Source organism: Etheostoma spectabile, chromosome 4 (genome assembly GCF_008692095.1).
Source record: "Etheostoma spectabile isolate EspeVRDwgs_2016 chromosome 4, UIUC_Espe_1.0, whole genome shotgun sequence".
In the NCBI taxonomy this organism is placed as follows: Eukaryota; Metazoa; Chordata; class Actinopteri; order Perciformes; family Percidae; genus Etheostoma; species Etheostoma spectabile.
In genome coordinates, this window is record NC_045736.1 from 15,009,714 (window position 1) to 15,028,546 (window position 18,833).

The following is an 18,833-nucleotide window of genomic DNA, read 5'->3' on the forward strand; positions in this document are numbered from 1 at the left end:
CAACATATTCAGGTGTTTCCTCAGGTAAGGAGGCATCAGACAAAGTAAAACTAGATAACATCTGCTCTCTTGAAAAAGCTTAATTAATATGGCATTAAAATTGAGTTTAACGTTATTGTTAATAAAGAGGTGACAAGAGCAACCGGGGACAGGTTGCAGGTTCTGTTTCATATTGTCATTAGATTGTGTTCGTTTTTGTGGTGATCAAAAACACTTTGAGTAAACGTGCTTTTCAAACAGGGCTACAACTATTATTTGCATTATTATTAATCTGTTGATTGATTTCTCAAGAAATGAGTAAGTGAATGAATGAATGAATAAATGAATAGTATGGTCTGAAAAATCTCATAAAGGTGTGTAAAATCACATTTTCCCAGAGCCCAAGAGGACTCTTTAGATTAGTTGTTTGTTTGTCAAACAGTCCAAGACCCAAAAGGGGTTTAATATTCTATCACAGAATACTAGACACATGCAGAAAACTAACATTCAGATTTGAGAAGCTAGAACCTGTGAATTGGTTGGCCCATTTGGGGTGGTAGTAGCTCAGTCAGTAGAGAGTTGGGTTGGGATCCCGTCGCTAGTTCAAGTCCCCATATGGACCAAAGTATGGTGGTGGACTGGTAGCTGGAGAGGTGCCAGTTCCTCTCCGGGGCACTGCCAAGGTGCTCTTGAGCAAGGTGCTTGGGGTGCCTTTCCATGGGCAGCCCTTCCCTCTGACATCTTTCCATTAGTGCATGTATAGGACCTGAGTCTGTTTGTAATAACAGAGTGTAAATTGTAATTTCCACTTGCAGGATTAATAAAGTATACATTATTATTATTTGCTTGAAAAATGCAAACAGCCCACTTAAATCACCATGAGTAAGATTCTATGTTAAATAATCTCAGATTGAAGTTGGTTTTGTTAATGTTTAACCAAGTGAATCTGCCCCTTTTAATGATTTGCTTGTTATGCATGTTTTAGTCCTTGCACTTAGTGCATGAATATTAAAATATTAATGGCATCTAATTGTTATTTGTCATATTTCAACAGAGACCGCAAAGTTAAAGATTCCTGAAGATCTTCATCTTGTCTCGTCAACTCCCACATGGCAGTAGACTCACTTGAAGATTAAACCAGGTACACTAAGCTCCAGAGCATTGCCTTCGTAGATGCCGCTCAGTCTCCGTCTTTGCAAATGGCTTGCTGCTTGAAGGACGAGCTCCTCTGTTCAATCTGCCTCAGCATCTACCAGGACCCCGTCAGCTTTGGCTGTGAGCACTACTTTTGCAGAAAGTGTATCACCGAGCACTGGAGCAGACAGGAGCTTCACGGAGTGCGGGACTGTCCTGAGTGCCGCAGGACCTTCACTGATCCTCTCCTCTCGCCAAGCCTCAAGTTGTCCAACATTGTGGAGCGCTACTCGGCCTTCCCACTAGACGCCATCCTTAACGCTCAGAGAAGCTCCTACCCCTGCAAGGACCACGAAAAGGTCAAGCTCTTCTGCCTCACCGACAAAAGTCTGGTGTGCTTTTTCTGTGACGAGCCGGCACTACACGAGCAGCACCAAGTTACCACCATTGACGAGGCTTACGAAGAGATACAGGTCAGTTATAGCACACATACTCTGAAAGCTCATTAGCAAGGGTAAGGCTGACATTTTCTTAAAACCCATCAGCACTCATTCAGGCAGCTGCACTCATTCTCCCCATGGGAGCTGCCCAGACAGTTCAGCCTCAGTCCTTTACTGCCCCAGAGCAGCTCCACTCAAGCAGTTTGGGGATGTTGTGCTTTGCTTAGGAGTACTTTGGGTGCTTTGGAGTGAAACATGTCTAATTTGCTTATCCCTGATGCTCACATTACCTGGCTGATCTGTGAATTCAGTTGGGTGTCATTCCCTCTGAAATAGTGTTTTTTTTTTACAAAGTGAATAAATGCCTTTATATTGCCTGCTTGGTTATTTTAAAATACATATTTAAAGTCTGGAAATATTTCAAAAAATGTAGAACAACACACTCTTAAAATAAGGCAGTGTATTTGATAATTTAACCCTCATGTTTTCCTTGGGGCAAATTGACCGTTTTTCAGTAAATTTTTGTTTTTTTTTGTCACAAAAATGGGCTGTCGAAATAAGCCCTGAAAATGTCAACATCAAAATGATCAAAAAACCTTGGAAAAATCATCCAAAAAAAGCACCCACAATTTTAAAAAAGTTTTTTTTTTTATGGTTGACAACAAGACAACACAAGGGTTAAGCGTGTTCACTGTATTGCATTTTGGATTATTTAGAAGAATTATGAAGGGATATTGACTTTGCAAGTAAGGGAATGTAAGTGCACAGCTCATTTGTTGAAATGAAAATACAATCCAGATAGTTCAGATCAATAATATTTGTCATGACAGCAACTCTGTAGATATTAGCTCTTCCTTATGAGCTTATGTTAATGTGTCATATGTGTTTACACTGATTGATATTTTCCACGTTACCAGGAATGGTTCTGTGTTTGCTTTTGTCTCAGTGTTTGGATAATTCCATTCCCACAGAGCCAAAATCCAATAACTGTGAAACAAAGCTCCTAATTCGGTTCCTTCATTGCTCCAGTATGTAAAGAAACGCATTCCAGTCTAATGTTATGCAATCTGTCTCATTTCTTAAGTCTTCTGTTGCCAATGGAGATATTAAGATTGGCTCTATGTAACATAAACCGCTTGGTTTCCAGTTTACTTGGCAGACCGCAAGGTGAACTTTCTGATAAGAAATGGACCAAAGTGTTGATTGTTAACACTCATCTTTGCAGGTTTGAAGGGTTTACACTCTCCCGTTGCAGCTCAGACAAACACTTATCGCTGGCAAGCTCATTTTGCTCTCACTACTCTGTGAGGTGTTGTTAACCCATTTATCTTCAGACAGCAGAACACAGAGGGTTAGTGTGTTTCACAATCAGAGGTACTGTACAATTATGACAATAACAAATTTCAACATTTATAGTAGACACCCAGACTCAAACATATGACCCAACACCTACAAAGGGCCACCATGATGAAATATAGAAGCAGAAAAACGTGCAGTCTGTCGTGATCCAGGACAGCTGTGTGTCAGTCAAATTATCAGGATATTTTTGGTGATAAATAATAAATGATACATAAATGTACTAGGGGTGGGGGGGGGGAATGGATACAGCATAGTATCACGTTATTGTCACTGGCAATGCTGTATTGATATACAAGCACCAAGTATCAATCTTGACCAATGTGTTGGTCAGTTTGTCTGCTTGACAATCCCATTTTGCAGCATTAAAAAAAGGTTACAAGACTAGCATAAGTTAGAGCGAGAATGGCAGGGTGCCTTAAGTAAGTGACGTCAGTGCTGGTCTGGTCACGCAAGAAGAGCCAGCGGTAATGGAGAGTAGTGTACGAGTGCCGCTGTGAGGAAAAGAAAGTGGAAAAAAGACCTAACAAAGTTGATGTAAAGCGAGTTAAAAGTGAACAATAAAACAAAAAGCTAGAGCTTCTCAAGACACGGTGGCTTTATCTGTACTCAATACTGCCGGTAAAGTGAATGGCGTTACCCCCCGAATAAAAAATCGGCCTAACCCTTACAACATGTGTTGCAGCATGTCTAGCAGCTGAGCAGACAGAGAGCAGAGAGGGCAACTTGGCAGTTTGACTAACTTGTTGCTCTCTCTATAAGTTGTACTGTTTTAGGCTACGAAATGTGCATGCAGGCTGAAATTCAATGTGCCGTTTTATCAGGATAAACAGAAAGACACTCCGCTAGCTGCTAGGCTAATGTGCAATGGTAAACACTGCAGCTGTTAATTTAATGTGTCTACCTCAGCTTAGAATGGAGAAATGTTTTTGCCTTTCCTATCGTAATACACGATAGGAAAGGAAAAAGCATTTCTCCAATACAAGACATTACACAAGTACTCTAGCATATAGGCCTAATAGTCAACACGAATGGAATGTTATTGTGTCATGGAACATTGCCCTCATCAGCTTGCGAAAGGTTGGATTTGCTCCATCTTTTGATGATTCGTTTTGTTTAGAAAACCTTGAGTCCATGTAAGACACAATGTCATCAGACATGTCGTTAGAATCGATGAATGTATGTCATTAGACACAACGTGCACATGTGCAAGCATGTTTTTTTGCGGTGATGGTGGTGACTGAGCTCAGACCCGCGGTAAGCTACATGTGACCGCGGTAATGCTGTAACCATCCCAGCCCTAACCTCATCTTTCTTTGCCAGAGCCAGAAAACGGGCCAGAAAAATAAGTGTGGATTATGCAGCGATACAGGTGCTCCTATCAGGCGTTACTGCAGCTTTAATGTTGACTGAAAAAGTTGCAGGACAGATACTTTACTCTTTTATTGGTCATTTATCCCTGATTACACTTGACTTCTCTGATAACATTACTGTAATCTTTGTAAACTATATGACCCATCCCACAGACCCTTACTTCCTCTGTAAACTTAATTGTTTGTATTGCTATATTGTCAAATAATGTTCATAAGTACTTACAATTTCTTTGCTATGCTTTTTGTGTTGTCTTCAGCTTTTTTTTTCACCCATGAAATTTCTTTACTTTGCTCTTCTGACACCTGCACCAAAACAAATCCCTTGTGCATAATGAATAAAGTCTGATTGTTATTCTGTTCAGTCAAAATCAAAATCAACCTTGCAAACAAAAATCGTCATATAAATAAGTGAAAAGAAATGGCAATTCAATCTGATCATCAGGCTTAAAATCAATTGCTTTTTAATATTAGTTTATAGGGATGTTTGAATTAGATTGTAACTCCATTGAGGTGGTTGTGAGGAGTTAAAGACAGGAACAATTAATTAAATTAGTAGATTCACATGTAAACATAGTGAAATGTTTAGAGGGTAGTATAGAGCAACAGTGGTGCCCTTCTGTGTTCAGTATTGAATATAATTAACAGCGCTGTGAACATCAATGCTGTCCTCCTTAATTTCCAATCAGGCATGGCACTGAAAGCCTGAGAAAGGTCAAAACCATGTAATCTTGGAGCAGAAGTAATTAGGCCCAGCACAAGATGTTTCTCTTTTCTTGGACATTGTTTTGTCCCTCTGCTTGGAGCTTTTTTCTGGGTGACGTTTTGCATTTTCTACTCTGGCAGGAGCTTTGGAGGCTTCCCAGATCGACAGTACTGAAAGTATGAGCACACAGAGGCCCCATGGGAAACAACCATGTCCCATGATGAGCTTAGATGGTGTACTCGTCTTTTAGTTCTTCATGTGGGGTAGTTTGTTACTTTGTTACTTAACGTCTCATCATCTTTCCGGACGTACGCAGACATCAGAACAAGGCAGCAGAGGGTGTAACAGTTATAATCTGTCATGTTCGTTTGAGGTCACAAAGTAAATTTTATCAGGATTGTCTTCAGTAACTGAACTTTTTTCTCTGCATTAGGATGTAAGTGTAAGTACAATTTATGTATAAAGCACTTTTCACAGTGCTTTTCAAGGACATAAAAAACATGCAAGCAAACATAATTCATATTAAATACACAATTAAAATAACATAATACGGAGATTGCAGACATGTCAACCAAACGCCTGTCTAAAAAAGTATGTCTTTACCTGTTTTTTTAAAAGACTCCACAGATACAGCAGACTATAAGGGTTTAGGCAGAGCATTCCAAAGCTTAGGGGCTTTGAATTCAAAAGGTAGGTCACCACGGGTCTGAAGACGTATGCATGGAACAGTCAGCCAATTTAACATCAGACCTAAGAGAGTGAGCTGTGAGATGTTAAAAAAATACTCTGTGATATTAGTCAACTTATAAGTTTACTTATCCATTCTTTTTTCCTTCCACAGAGTTGTGTGTTAGAGCTAAACAAATGTGTGAGAGCTGTGCCTGCAGGCACAAAGCATGAGGCTCAACATGCTCAACTAAAGTGCCAAAACAAAATGGACAGGATGTGTTAAAGTGCAGCAGCAATCAGCTCCAGTGTTTTGACTAACTGGGCCAGAGTGGTACATGCCGTGCCAGCTTGGTGGCCTCTTTTAAAATGAACCTTAAGAGTTTTTGTAGGGTGGGAAAGGATTTGGTAGGTCCATAGCCAAAGCTTGTTATTATGTGCTGAATTGTGGCACATGGGATTTGCTCTAAACTTCCTCTCCTATGTTTCTATATGTTGCTCTCTCATCTTAGCGTGATGCAACTCCTTTGTGTGGTTCTGCAGAACTGTGGCTCTGAGTAATAATTGTTCACTATAACTGTCCATTTTCCCAGAAGTGTTCGCTTTTAAGCTACGTCATCCTCACCCAATCATCCGCTAAAAAAGCAGGATGACATAGAAATGTCCTCCAATCACTTTGGTGGTGTTAACCTATTTATCTTCAGACAGCAGAACACAGATGGTTAGTGTGTTTCACAATCAGAGCTACTATACAATTATGACAATATCAAATTTCAACATCTATAGTAGACACCCAGACTCAAACATATGAACTAACACCTATAAAGGGCCACCATGATGAAATACAGAAGGAGAAAAACGTGCAGTCTGTCGTGATCCAGAACAGCTGTGTGTCGGTCAAATGAATAGGATTTATTTTGGTGATACATACTAAATAATACAAAAATGTACTAAGGGTGGGGGGAAAAAATGGATACAGCATAGTATCACGTTATTTTCAGTGGCAATGGTGTACAAGCGCCAAGTATCAATCTTTTATTATATGTGTTGGTCAGTTTGTCTGCTTGACAATCCCATTTTGCAGCAAAAAAAAAGGTTATACATTGCAATATATTGCAATATGTTTAAAATCACAATAATACCGTATCGTGGCATAAGTGATAATGATATAAGTAATGATAAGAACATATCGGGAGGCATCTGGTGATTCCCACCCCTAGTTAATACATCTCACTATGTGTATCCATTCATGGCTTATATTTTCCCAAAGTTTGAATTCACTGTTACAGCATTCAAGTCTCAGATTTGTAATTGTCAAACCAACGTTGACAGTGTGTTTGGATAGCCGGTGTTCACTGACAAGGGCAGCTTTTGGTTAGTCTGTGGCAGGCTGTAATCTCTTTAGCCTGGCATGTCACTCCGCTGACCTCAGGCCTTGAGTCTTGTTGCTGAGTTGAGAGCTTTACCTCCTGCGGATTTGCATCCTTTCCCCCCTGTAAACCGCTCCTGCGGCCAAGTCAGTAATGCACAAAATCTGTAATGCACGAACGCGTTCAGCACCTGACCATTGCAGGGTGAAGCACACACATCTGGAAAACGTTCCCCCAACACATAATTGCTTGCTTGCACATATTTCAATCAGGAGAGACATGTTTGCAGATATGCAAATAAGGTTTATTGGACAGCTGTACAAAGTCTTTGGCGATTAGACTCCATCGCTATACAGAATATTTTGTATAAATGTATAGAGGTAAAGAACCATCAGACCCCCTGATGGAATCTAGACACAGCGGTAGCAACGAAGTAGCCCGAAGACCAGACCAAAGGAGGCTCCGGACCAGTCAGCTGGAGTAGATGACTGGAGGGGGAAGGGGAGGTGGGGGTTGCACTCTTTGCCTGCAACAACAGCTGAATAGCAAAGGGAGAAACAGATTTTTTAAAGCAGGGTTGTGACTCTGTGATTGACACCTGAAATTTGTGGATGATTCTGATTGGTTTAGCAGGAAGGTGAACGCCTCCAACAGCTGATTTGAGTTAGGTAGAGCATTGATTAAGAGTTAGGTCTTCCTAAAGGATTTACACTGAGCTACATTTCAATCAGGAGAGACTAGTTGCAGCTATGCGACAGTTATACGCAGCATGATAAAATGTAGGATAACAGCTGAATTGATTTAGGAGAGCATCGATTAAAAGTTAGCTCTTCCAGAAAGAATTTACAACATCAAGGACATTAAGGTAGGATTGAAGAGGATTTTTCTGTAGCTCTGCCATTCGCTTCAGGGAATGGAGATTTAAAAGGGAAACTAATGCATTCTGATTAGGAGGGGTTTTATTCCATCAGTCATATTGGACGGCATTAAACACCATTTAACCATAATGTACAAGAGCAGAAAGCACTCTAAATGCAAAATCTCAATTTTCAGAAAAGATCTCAAACTCAGATCATGAGCTTCTTGAACTACCTTAAACTCAATACACACCAAGCTGTCTCATTTTGATCCTCTATTGTTTTGCTGTGACATTTTTGGGCTTGTCAGTCTTACTCTGAACTCATTAAATGAAGTTATATCCAGAGAGCCAGACATTTGTATCCCCCAAGCCATGTCCCTGTACAGTACGTGCTTTATGTTCTGGGGGGAAATAATGCCTTTTGTTTTAGGCAACATGGTTAATGGTGATGAGAGATTATAGTTCCCTCCCACAGTCACGCTACACTTGGAGCACTGGCGCCATCTTAAATAGAGGTTGGCTGGATTGCTGTAACCCTGATTGGAGCTGGATGAGGCGCTGCACTTATTATCGCACCACTGTGGACTAAAGTTGGCAGTCAACTCCTGTGTAGGACAAAGTGGAAGCCACAGCAGCCACTGTGTCCTAATTGTGATGATCGAGGCTGTCAGTGGGCTGTGTGCGACCACAGTGTTGCAGAGCCAGACATACCCATCCTGCTGTCTACTTGCCCAAGGGACATGTTTCCGCTCTACTTGACAGCGATGTGAGACCAGACAAGAAGGGAAATAAGACTGCGGCCCATGGGCTATCATGCATATTTGGGGACTTAACTTTGTTCAACAAATTATAGATATCGTAGATGTTATAGCAGCAGGCAGCTGTGCAGTATCGCTGGTCTGAGTTAGACTAAAGCCCACGCAGCTGAAGAATTAAATGATTACTCCGTGGTGTTGAATCACCCACACAGACCCGTCACTCAAAGTGTCCAGATGCACCTGTGCACTGTCCTCAATTAACACCATTCTTATACCTACGTATTCCCTCCTTATCAGACAACAAATGCAGGGTTTAATCTTGAAAACGAATTATCATTTTTCTTGTCTGCATTGCAACGAAGGATGGTAGAAAAGGAAGAAGGAGCTTGCCAGCCTTTGAAGTGTTCCTCTGGTGGTTTATAAACCGGGCTGTCTTTCACTCTCCAATTGTCAGAGCCCAGCCGAGAGCTCTCTCTGAGCCTGCCATCACCACGCATGGCCGTGCTGCTGCAGTAATGAGTCAGGCAATTTCAAGGGCACCCACGGCTGCCATCTCCCCTGTGGCTAGCCTCAGACTGCTCTCCTTTCCTCTTGCAGCTTCATGTCTCTTTTATTTAGCTCCTGCGCTGTCTTGTCTCTCAGTAGTCTTCTTGTTTTGAAGATTTGTGCTTTATTAAAAGCCACAGATCTTGTTTGGTAACACATTATTTTGAGGAAACCAGTTCCCAGTCCCTAACCCTGCTAATTTCCCACCACCCACCCACCTACCCCCAAACAAATGAGTTTGTCCAGCTTGGCGGTCAGTCAGGGTGGTGTGGCAGAGAGGCTGCGTTCATGCGGAAATGGAGCCATGGGGAGAGACAGAACAGTTATGTTCCATTAGAGGAGTGCTGGCACAATATCCTGATGCAGAATGAGGCAGTAGCTTGTACTGCCCTTATTACTGATACCACCGATGGTGCTAGAGGCAGGACAGAGCTGGACTCCATGTTTACCTTGGCAAACGGCTGCATTGATTGGAAAAAGTGGAGCAGGCGCTGCGTCCATCAATCATAACATTTTGTCTTGTTTAGATGACTTTGGCTCAAGCTTAAGTTAAGTGAGTCAGATCTCGATACATCTGTTGTGCATGAGAAGTATATGTAGGCCTTCTGCAAAGTGGTGTTTGCATTTTGACATGTGTTTTCTAGCAGCTTATGAGAGGTCAGGAAGTGAAAGATGTTTTCAGCCACATACAAAGAGACCAGAGCCCCGTTTCCCAAAGTTGTTTTTTAAGGCTAAGATAGTAAAATTCATTGTACAAACCTTCTTTAGCTTAGCAGGTGTTTGTCAGAAGAATATTAACCAAAAATATTCTTAGAATAGACGATAGACTAACAAGTACCTCCCCACATGCTCACAAGGGCATCTTGAGCATTTCTTGGCTACCACTACTAAATTCTTTATCACAAACACCTATGCTCACCATTGAGTTTAAAGACAAATGAGTAGTGAATTCAGTGAAAATGCTCAAAAAACTAGATATGGCATAACTCACCTCTGAAACATTGATGTTACTAAATTCCTTGTCAGATTTCTATTTGGGTTGCCGATTTCTATGTCTATATGTGATTTTTAGCTGATTCCACCCAATTACTTTTTATGTATATCATTATAGTGTGTTCTGTTGCAACACAATAGGTGTAATACAGACATGACACACCACAAAAGTGTGAACTACTGAAAGAGGGGAAAGTCGCATGAAATACAGTCATATACTGTAGATATCCCCAAAAGGCATTAGTTTTAGAAGTGTACTGAGTAAACTGGCAACTGAGTATATGTTTGCTCAGCAACATTATCAATTATACAACCTTAAAAATAGCTACTTCCAAAGAGGTATCTTCTGCAGAAATGTATGTTTTCTGTTCAAATACAGTAGCTCCCGCACGTGACTCCATGACTTCGTCCCAATAATTTATCATAAGTGAATCCGTTGTACCTGTTGTATGACATCCGTAGTCGCACATGTATTTGTCTGACAGTTAAACCTGTAGGTCACAGGGGTGCCGTGTGTTCTGTAACTGGTCTGGCAGGCCAGAGAGGCAAAGAAAGGATCACTGCTGGAGAGATGAGATTTACTGGTCATCTTAGTGGATGAAAGGGGAAGTGCTGTCCTTTAAAGTTTTGCAGCTTAAAGTGAGGCTTAATGCTGAGCCCAGGCCTCCCTAATGTGAGTCAGATCAGCAGGGAGAGCGGCCTCCACACCAGTGACACTGCTATAAAGATTTCATTAAATGAAAAAGACCAGGCAGTGAAAGATGTTACTTTTTACAATAGCCTTTTAAAAGTAGTGAATGTGAAATGAGAATTTAAGAAAGATGGGTTCTGGGCCGAGGCAATTTCAGATCTTGGTAAATGTTAAGAAAAAAAAAAATCCATCAGTGGTGAGCGGTCACAGAGCTGCTATTATTCATGCTTTTCTGGCTTTAAGTTTTTTTCCGTCAGTTTGATATTTGGGTGGATGTGAACTGCTGTATCCAGGCGCTGCAGCCATGAGACTCTTGAGCCCTGCATTGCTTGATTAGCTGGGGAATTAAGACAGATTACAGGCCATTGTTCTCGAGGGCCGGACCGGGCTGTAATCTCCTGTAATTCCCTGCGTCCGTGTTTTGCTGCAGATGATTTAATTAGACGTGCTGCTGATAGGAGTCCTCGTTAACTGTTTCTGACTCAGTTCTTACCCGCTCCCTGAATTAACAAGTCCCTGGTAAGGGGAGAGAGAAGGAGCATGAACCTATTAAATACCTCCTTTTGTGAAAGAGTCAAGCTGTATTTCTGTTTACTTATAAATGTGTTGTTCTCGTCACAGTCCAGGTACAGAGGGACTGAAGATGATTGATAAGAAGGCAGATGCTTAGTCCCGGTATGTTTCTAGTTGTGGGATAAGGGAAATGGTGTCAAATTAAGCAGCAGTTCCTTGCAAAACATTTGTGTAATTATCAGACAAGAGGACAAAATAGTTTTTTGTGGTTATGTGTGGTAGGAGAAAAACACCCAATGAAAGTTTTGCATGACTGCCCTGGCTTAGACTGCATAATAATTTATATCCATATTAGCTGTTTTAAACACCTTAACTCCTAAATTGCCTGTTAATGTGATGTATGGCCAATTCAAGTTCAAGTTTCTCTGGCCAGATATTCTTAGTTTGTTTATTTCCCATAATGCATTTAGCATGAATCCAGGGTCAGGCTAATCAGTGGGGAGCAGCCAGCTGTATTTTCTGTCCTCACCCTGTTTCCTCCACTCATCATCTCTTGCAGTCTGCACATTAACAGAGGTTTCCTGCTCGAGCAGCTGTTTATAGTTCAGGCATTGTGCAGAGCAGTTAACTGCTGTGGCTTACAATAAATACAGCTGTAAAACAAGTGCGCATTCGTCAAGCATTAAAAGTGTAAGAGCTGTCAGGTAGTATAGAGGGCTGTGAAAAATGTTGCATCTTTAATCAGGAAAAGTCAAATAACATCTGTCTTATCAGCCCTCTCAAAAATGGAAGTGACAGAAAAAACTCTCTTTGAAATAAAAGACAAGCCTCGGTATTTGTTTGCTTGATTGGCTCAAAAATCTTTTTTTCTTTACTTTAGTCTTTCATGCACACTAAATTGACATTTTTGTCACCTGAAAATTTAGCTTTTTTAAAGTCCAGAGTGATTACATCTGAAAAGCATTTTATTGTGAATGAGGAAAACTGAGCTTTTGACATTATGTGAGTGTGATCGGGGGTTGAGTGGCACTAAAGTTAAGACAAAAACTGTCTGCTGCCTCTAACCCACTTTTATTTTAAATGTAAATCAAGGTAATCACCTGAAAAAACTGTAGGTGTTATCAGAAGGTGACTTCATTATTGTATTGACTTGCAACAAAAACCCAGGTTATTGGTAGTCTGTTCCACTCTTTATCAGGCAATTTTATGGTTTTCTGACAGAAACAGGACCAGGAAGATTTAGCTGCTTTTTTTTTAAACTGGCTACGATATGTGGTAAAAAGATGTGGATTTTCTCAAAAGGTCATATGGAGAGCTGAAATCCTGCTCTAGACTGGGTAAACCCTGCCCACTCTGCCGGGGATTTAATTTCGCCCTGCAGTTTGGTCTGGAAACCTGCACGTTTAATTCTCCTGCTTCGGTTCACTTTTTTTCAGGAACCAATCACAAACTGGCTTATCTACCTGCTGCACAATTGGTGGGTTTAACACGATGACAATAGAAAAGCAGCCAAGCAGCTTCGTGTTTACATTCAACATAGCGGCGGCCACCATAGCGTAGCTGAGCACAGCAACCTGTTGATGCTGCTGTTGCTTCTGCGTCATTTGGATTGTTTGTCTGATTGGTTGGAGGACTATCCAATTGTGTACAGAGTCATTTGAACTATGCTTGTTGGTCACGCCTCTTGTGCAGAGAAAATACAGAGGACACTCCCCAGACCAACGGTCAATCTCAAATCTATTGAGCTTGGCTTGGTTTGGTGGTAGCCAGACTAGTCCTGCTCCACTTCCTAGTTGACTTCTGTTCAACTAGCTTAAGTATAAGTTTTGCTTTTCTGTCTATATATTCTAAACTGAATTTGTGTCTACTGCTGTGCTAGGCGTTAGATTTGAGCAGTGTCATTTTAACAAAGATTAAATGAGAAAGCCTTTAACAACTACAGCTCTCATGTGTCACCTTGGTTAAAGTGAGTAGTGGTTGAAATCTTTCAGTCCAGCACAGTAGGCCCAGTAGATATACATTTAAGAGCCCCGTGAAAGCAATCCACTGTAGAAAATTGCATAGTCTGGCTGAAGCAAGTGAAAAAGAAACTAGCTTTTAAAAAGTGAATTACATTAGTCTCTTTATATTGTGGTAGTATTGATTAATAATGTACTTTGTGTTCTTTATTTTCTGTATTGTGTTTGCACAGCACACAATATCTTTCATATGGCGTTGGTTTCCCTATAATTAGGACTGAACAGAGTGTTTTTGAAGACTGATCTTAATCATTTTGAGTGTATGAAGTTTTGGAAGCCTTTGTTTGGTTGAAACTGGTCAATACTGCAAAACATTAGCATCATTAACTGTAAACGGATTTTTCTCCTGCTCTGTGCTCGAGCAGTCCCCCGAAACTTGATAGATATATATATTTTTTTTTTTTTAAATATGTAGATTATTGGAAATCATCAGGAGATTAAATAACATGCAGACCTGACTGAAGGCTATACTTAAAATTCACGGAACTGTAAACTGTACTACCAGCTTCAGTAGAAACAGTCTGTTATTTCACAGTGTGACCTGACAAAAGAGGCATACATCCCAAATATGTATTTGATGTTGGAACTGCATGGAAGAGAAGCAGACGCTCACTTTATTTGGTCAGAAAGAGCTGCTGGCGAGCTGGAGCAATCACGCCTGCATAGTGTGTATACACAACAGCTGCAACCAAATCGCTTCAAGCTGCACCCATGCCGCTAAGACAAGGTAGAGGCAATCAAATCTGTTTGATATTCCTGCCGTGTGGAGCTGGCTGGCGTACAACAACATCATGTTTTTCACAACATGTTGACTATTGGTGACTGTGGTTTGACTAATCCTAAGAAGCTTTTTCTAAAAGATGGCACCAGCTTGTATTTGGTTGTAGTGAAAATCTGCTGGCAGTCAAACATATCCAAGGGTCATTTTCAGGGCTTGTTTACCCAGTGTGTCCCCACCTGGCAGCAGAATCGTTCTCCAATGCGTCCTGAGGGACCAGTTGTGACTGGATCTCACTTAAATGCTCTATATGCAAATAAAGTGTGTGGTGTGTGTGTGTGTGGTGGTGTGTGGTGTGTGTGTGTGTGTGTGGGGTGTGTTGGTGTGTGTGTGTGTGTGTGTGTGGTTGTGTGTGGTGGTGTGTGTGTGTGTGTGTTGTGTGTGGTGTGTGTGTGTGTGTGTGTGTGGTGTGTGTGTGTGTGTGTGTGTGTGTGTGGTGTGTGTGGTGTGTTGTGCGCTAATGAAAAACTGCGGCCTACAGTCTATCAGGCAGGTGAAAAGGAGGTTTAAATGAAGTTATTTTAGGATAAGAGTTATTCTGCTGATGAAGGCCTAAAATTTTTGTGATTTTGCTGTTTCAAAATAAAACCTTTAAAATTACACAATAACGGGGCACTTTTATTGTGGAAAAATCTATAGGACAACCGTTCCACAGCAACTGCTTTGATAACTTGTTACAAGGTAGGAACATACATGTCTGTAGGAATATCCTACATATTAGATTTGGGGTTATTGTATACTGGCGGCTGCCTTTTCTAGCCCACCACGAGACACAGAGCTCCAGACAGCTGGAGTTATAAGAGCAGGCAGTACCAAAACAAACAGTTCGACACTTCACAGACAGTATGATAACATCCAAAATGCTTGATTCACTCTGCGGTTTCTGTGACGTCGAAAATACTTTGAACAAGTGCGTAGTTTTGCTCACAGTAGGCGGTCCTTAGTGTCGCCAGCCCAGTACCCGTTCTCACTGATGAGGTCTGGAGTTGGCCTAAACCCCCTCCGGACGTGGTCAGAGTGATTGGATCTCAATGCGTCCTGAATGCATTATCACCCATACTTAGAGCTGTCCACTTGTGATCAGATCATATAGATTGGATTTTAATACCAGGTGGAAATAGGGTTGTAATGGGAGTAAAATCACCGTGCAGTGAGAAAGAGATGATGGTGTTAGGAAATGCAGTTCTTTATGACTGTGTTGTTATGCCTGCATGTGAGTTTGGTTTCTGTGTTTTTGGATTTTGCATAGTCAGGTGAAGCTTCCAAATATAGCTGAATGGCCCTTGAAACTAAACGTGAAAAGGCTAAACTGAAGAAAATGTCAGTGTGTGTCAATGTTGAAACAGTGGAATTTGAAGTGACAGTCAAAATACAATTGTGGAAAGTAGTTGAAATGTAACTATTTTTTAACTTTCCATATTCTAATACAAATCCACACCACAGCAAGTTAAACAACAATTACTCTATGTACAAATAATTCCAGCTCCCATGAAAATGTACCAGTACAGGTGCTTTCATCCTAGCTTGGTTCCATCCATTTGTTAGCTATGCCCGCTTATCCTAGAGGTACGTGGGGTGCTGGAGTCAATCCCAGCTGACATTGGGCGAGAGGAGGGTTATGCCCTGGACAGGGTGCCAGTCAGTCCCAGAGCTGACACATTAAAATACAAAACACAATTAACCTCACCTGCATGTCTTTGAACTGTGAGGAAACCCGTCAAAAACCCATGCAGGCACTGGGAGAACCTGCATGGTCGTTTTCAGCATACAGTTTCATATCCAAACAATTCACCAACACTCTCTTGTTAAGTCAGCGTTCTCAGAATTAGGGCTTTGACTCCAAACTTTATTTGAATATAATTTGAAAATTTATAAAAACATAACAAATTCAAATGAATATTAAGCATCCCTTAATAATCTAACCTGTTGGACATTATTTTTAGTAAATGCGTTTGCTTGTTATTGTTTTGTATACTAAAACAATGGCAAGAACCACGCCTGACGAGGAGTTTGAAAACTACACTCATGACAATTTGAAAAGCAACGTGTGGCGCTACTTTGGGTTCCCAAAAAACGGAAAAATCATGAGTAAGGACAAAGCGACATGTAAAAGATGAAGGACCACACTGACATAACACGCGACAACCAGCAACTTGAGAGCCCACCTGTCAACACTACATCTCGGCAAGCTGGAAGAGGAAGGGGAGGGATCGGGGGCAAGGGTGAGGCAGTCCAGAATCAGCTCTGTGCTATCTCCTTCATGAGGCCTCTCCTATGCCCGTCAAAATAGAGCGACAGATTTGCTGACACGGTTCGTTTGCGAAGATATGGGGCCCATTAACCGTGATATGATAAGAACAGTGGCTAAAACCTGTTGAAAGCATACTGCTTGTGTTTAATCAAGGGTCTGACTTTTAATAAAAAACAATTGTGTGTTTTCTTCGTCTGTCAATTGACATTGACTGAAACACAGCACTCTGGTTTGATACCAATATAGTTCTTACTGAAGGCATTTAATGGTCAAAATATTATTAATAAATATTTGAATAATATTAAACAAACAAACTTTGAATATGATTTTTAGGCAAAAGTCAAATCCCTATCCCAGAATCTTTGTCATCTAAAACTTCTACACTGTATTTGGAAAAGATGCAATATGCCATAACACTGTTTAATATCATGATAACGATATCACTTACATTAAATAAACAGATACCAAAGTGTACTCAGTTCCGCATTATTGCTGCTTTCCGTATTATAAAATACAACAAATTGCTTATTAAAATTAAAACAAACAAAGCAAAATAATTTCTAACATTCTTTTTTTGAACAAATTGAACATTGAATTGAATATCAAAAATGATCTCTGAGGGTCTTTCGCGATATGTTGCAGCCTTTTAGCGATGTGTATATTGTGACGATAAAAAAGACAATACATTGTATATCCCTACTTCATGTGCGTTCAGAAATGTTGAGATCTATAAACGATCTGACGGAAAACAACAATTGGGAAATCTAAAGTCTACTTATGCTGCATTGGGGGGGGGTTAAAGAACACAACAGGGCGTCACACAAATGGGCCGTTTCATTGACACTCCCCCTGCTGTATACCCACATTTTTGGTCTGAATGCACCATAATGCTCTCGGGCATATGTGAAATGCTGTTTGAAATATTCAGTAATTAAAGATTTTTTTGAAAATGCCCTCCTTCTAGACAAAATATGAAGACAGACGCATAACATACTGTTGAGTAAGGTGCTGTTCCAGAAAGTTCCAGTTTCACTTTGGCTCACTTTATAGAAAAATGTAAACATCTGAAAGGTTTGACTCTGATTGCTGTGAAGCTTCCAAATATAGCCACTTAAACCAGTTTCATTAATTATCCCTTTTTTTCGACCTAATTACAGACGTGATTCATGTGAGAAGCTTGTGGTTTGTTTTGGATTGTATGTAATCTCACAGGCTTAAAGGAAGTCAAACTTTGGTATGTGAATGTTTTGTTTTCTTTTATCAGTTGCCTGTTGAGATGATGTATAGCCCTCTCCAAGATGAGTGTCTTGCTCTTGACAGGGTTGGTTGATAGCACTTTGGAGATGGGTTGAAACCGGTTACTGGTGTGAGATTATTCTAAAATTCCATTTTAGGCCCGTAAGCATTTAAGCAGACTGTCAAATCAATTCCCAACTTCAGCTGTGAAAACTGTTTATATACCACAGACTCCTTTTATTTAAACAGTGTTATAGAAGGTTAGTTCTGCTGTAACAGCTTCAGGACTGATGGTGAAGCACTGAGTGGCTTCTGCCAAGCTGGTGACTCTTTGCAAACAGCAGGCCCGCTCTTATCGCTCCATACTTCTCAGATTTCCACTCTAGTTCCAACAACAAACCCCCTGTTCCACTTAAATGGCTTGTCCTGCGCTGTGTAGATTATCAAACTTAACACGGATGGCTTTGAGACCTGCTTGTCTTCTTAAACCTTCAGACATCCCGCTACTTTTCTACCACACACTCGTCTCCCTACTCCTTCAGCTCAGCGTGTGGACTCTCTAGACCTTTGTCAGCAATCCAAACATGATTCTTTTTCCTTTTAAGGTTAAAAGTGTTAAAACCGACATAAAGTGTTTTGTTTTTACTTCATCTTTTAATGTTTGGAGTAAAACATTTGCATACTCTGTGCCCTTCCTCACTCCAGGAAGTGGAGCAGCTGCCTCTGAGCATTCCTCATTTACACAACGTGCCCTATATTCAGAGGACTGGAGGTGGCTGCCAGCATCAATGCTTCCAGTAATCCCCACTGCTCTTACCAAATGTTTCCTGTAAAATAGATGTAGTAGATGTGTGGGTCATTTGTGTTCTGACCCAGGAACAAGTCACAGCAGCCCCATTTTATCTGTCAAATATTCTGCTGAAACTGTAGCAGTGGATATATTTTTTTTAAAGTGCTCAGTTATACAGCTAGATGATGAATTTGCCTTTTTGTCCTTACAAAGCTACATTTACTTTCATGAGAATTAAACATTAAACTTTTAGTTGATTAGTCAAACAATGGGAAATAGACACATTTCAACAGAAAATGTACTAACTATCTGACACTAAATCTTTAAATCATTTATCAAGCAAAAGTGCTAAACAGTTTCTGGTTACAGCACCTTTAGT

General features: G+C 40.7%; 1 protein-coding gene across 2 annotated transcripts in view; it reads left to right on the forward strand.

Moving 5' to 3' along the window:
• The window catches only part of trim62.1 (tripartite motif containing 62, tandem duplicate 1), a 40,006-nt gene that overhangs the window by 612 nt on the left and 20,561 nt on the right, over nucleotides 1–18,833 (forward strand). For both annotated transcript variants that reach the window (XM_032514768.1, XM_032514769.1), the window contains exon 2: nucleotides 1,034–1,586. In XM_032514768.1, the coding sequence (XP_032370659.1) occupies nucleotides 1,179–1,586 (408 nt within the window). In that variant the 5' untranslated portion in view covers nucleotides 1,034–1,178. The remainder of the gene's footprint in view (nucleotides 1–1,033; nucleotides 1,587–18,833) is intronic.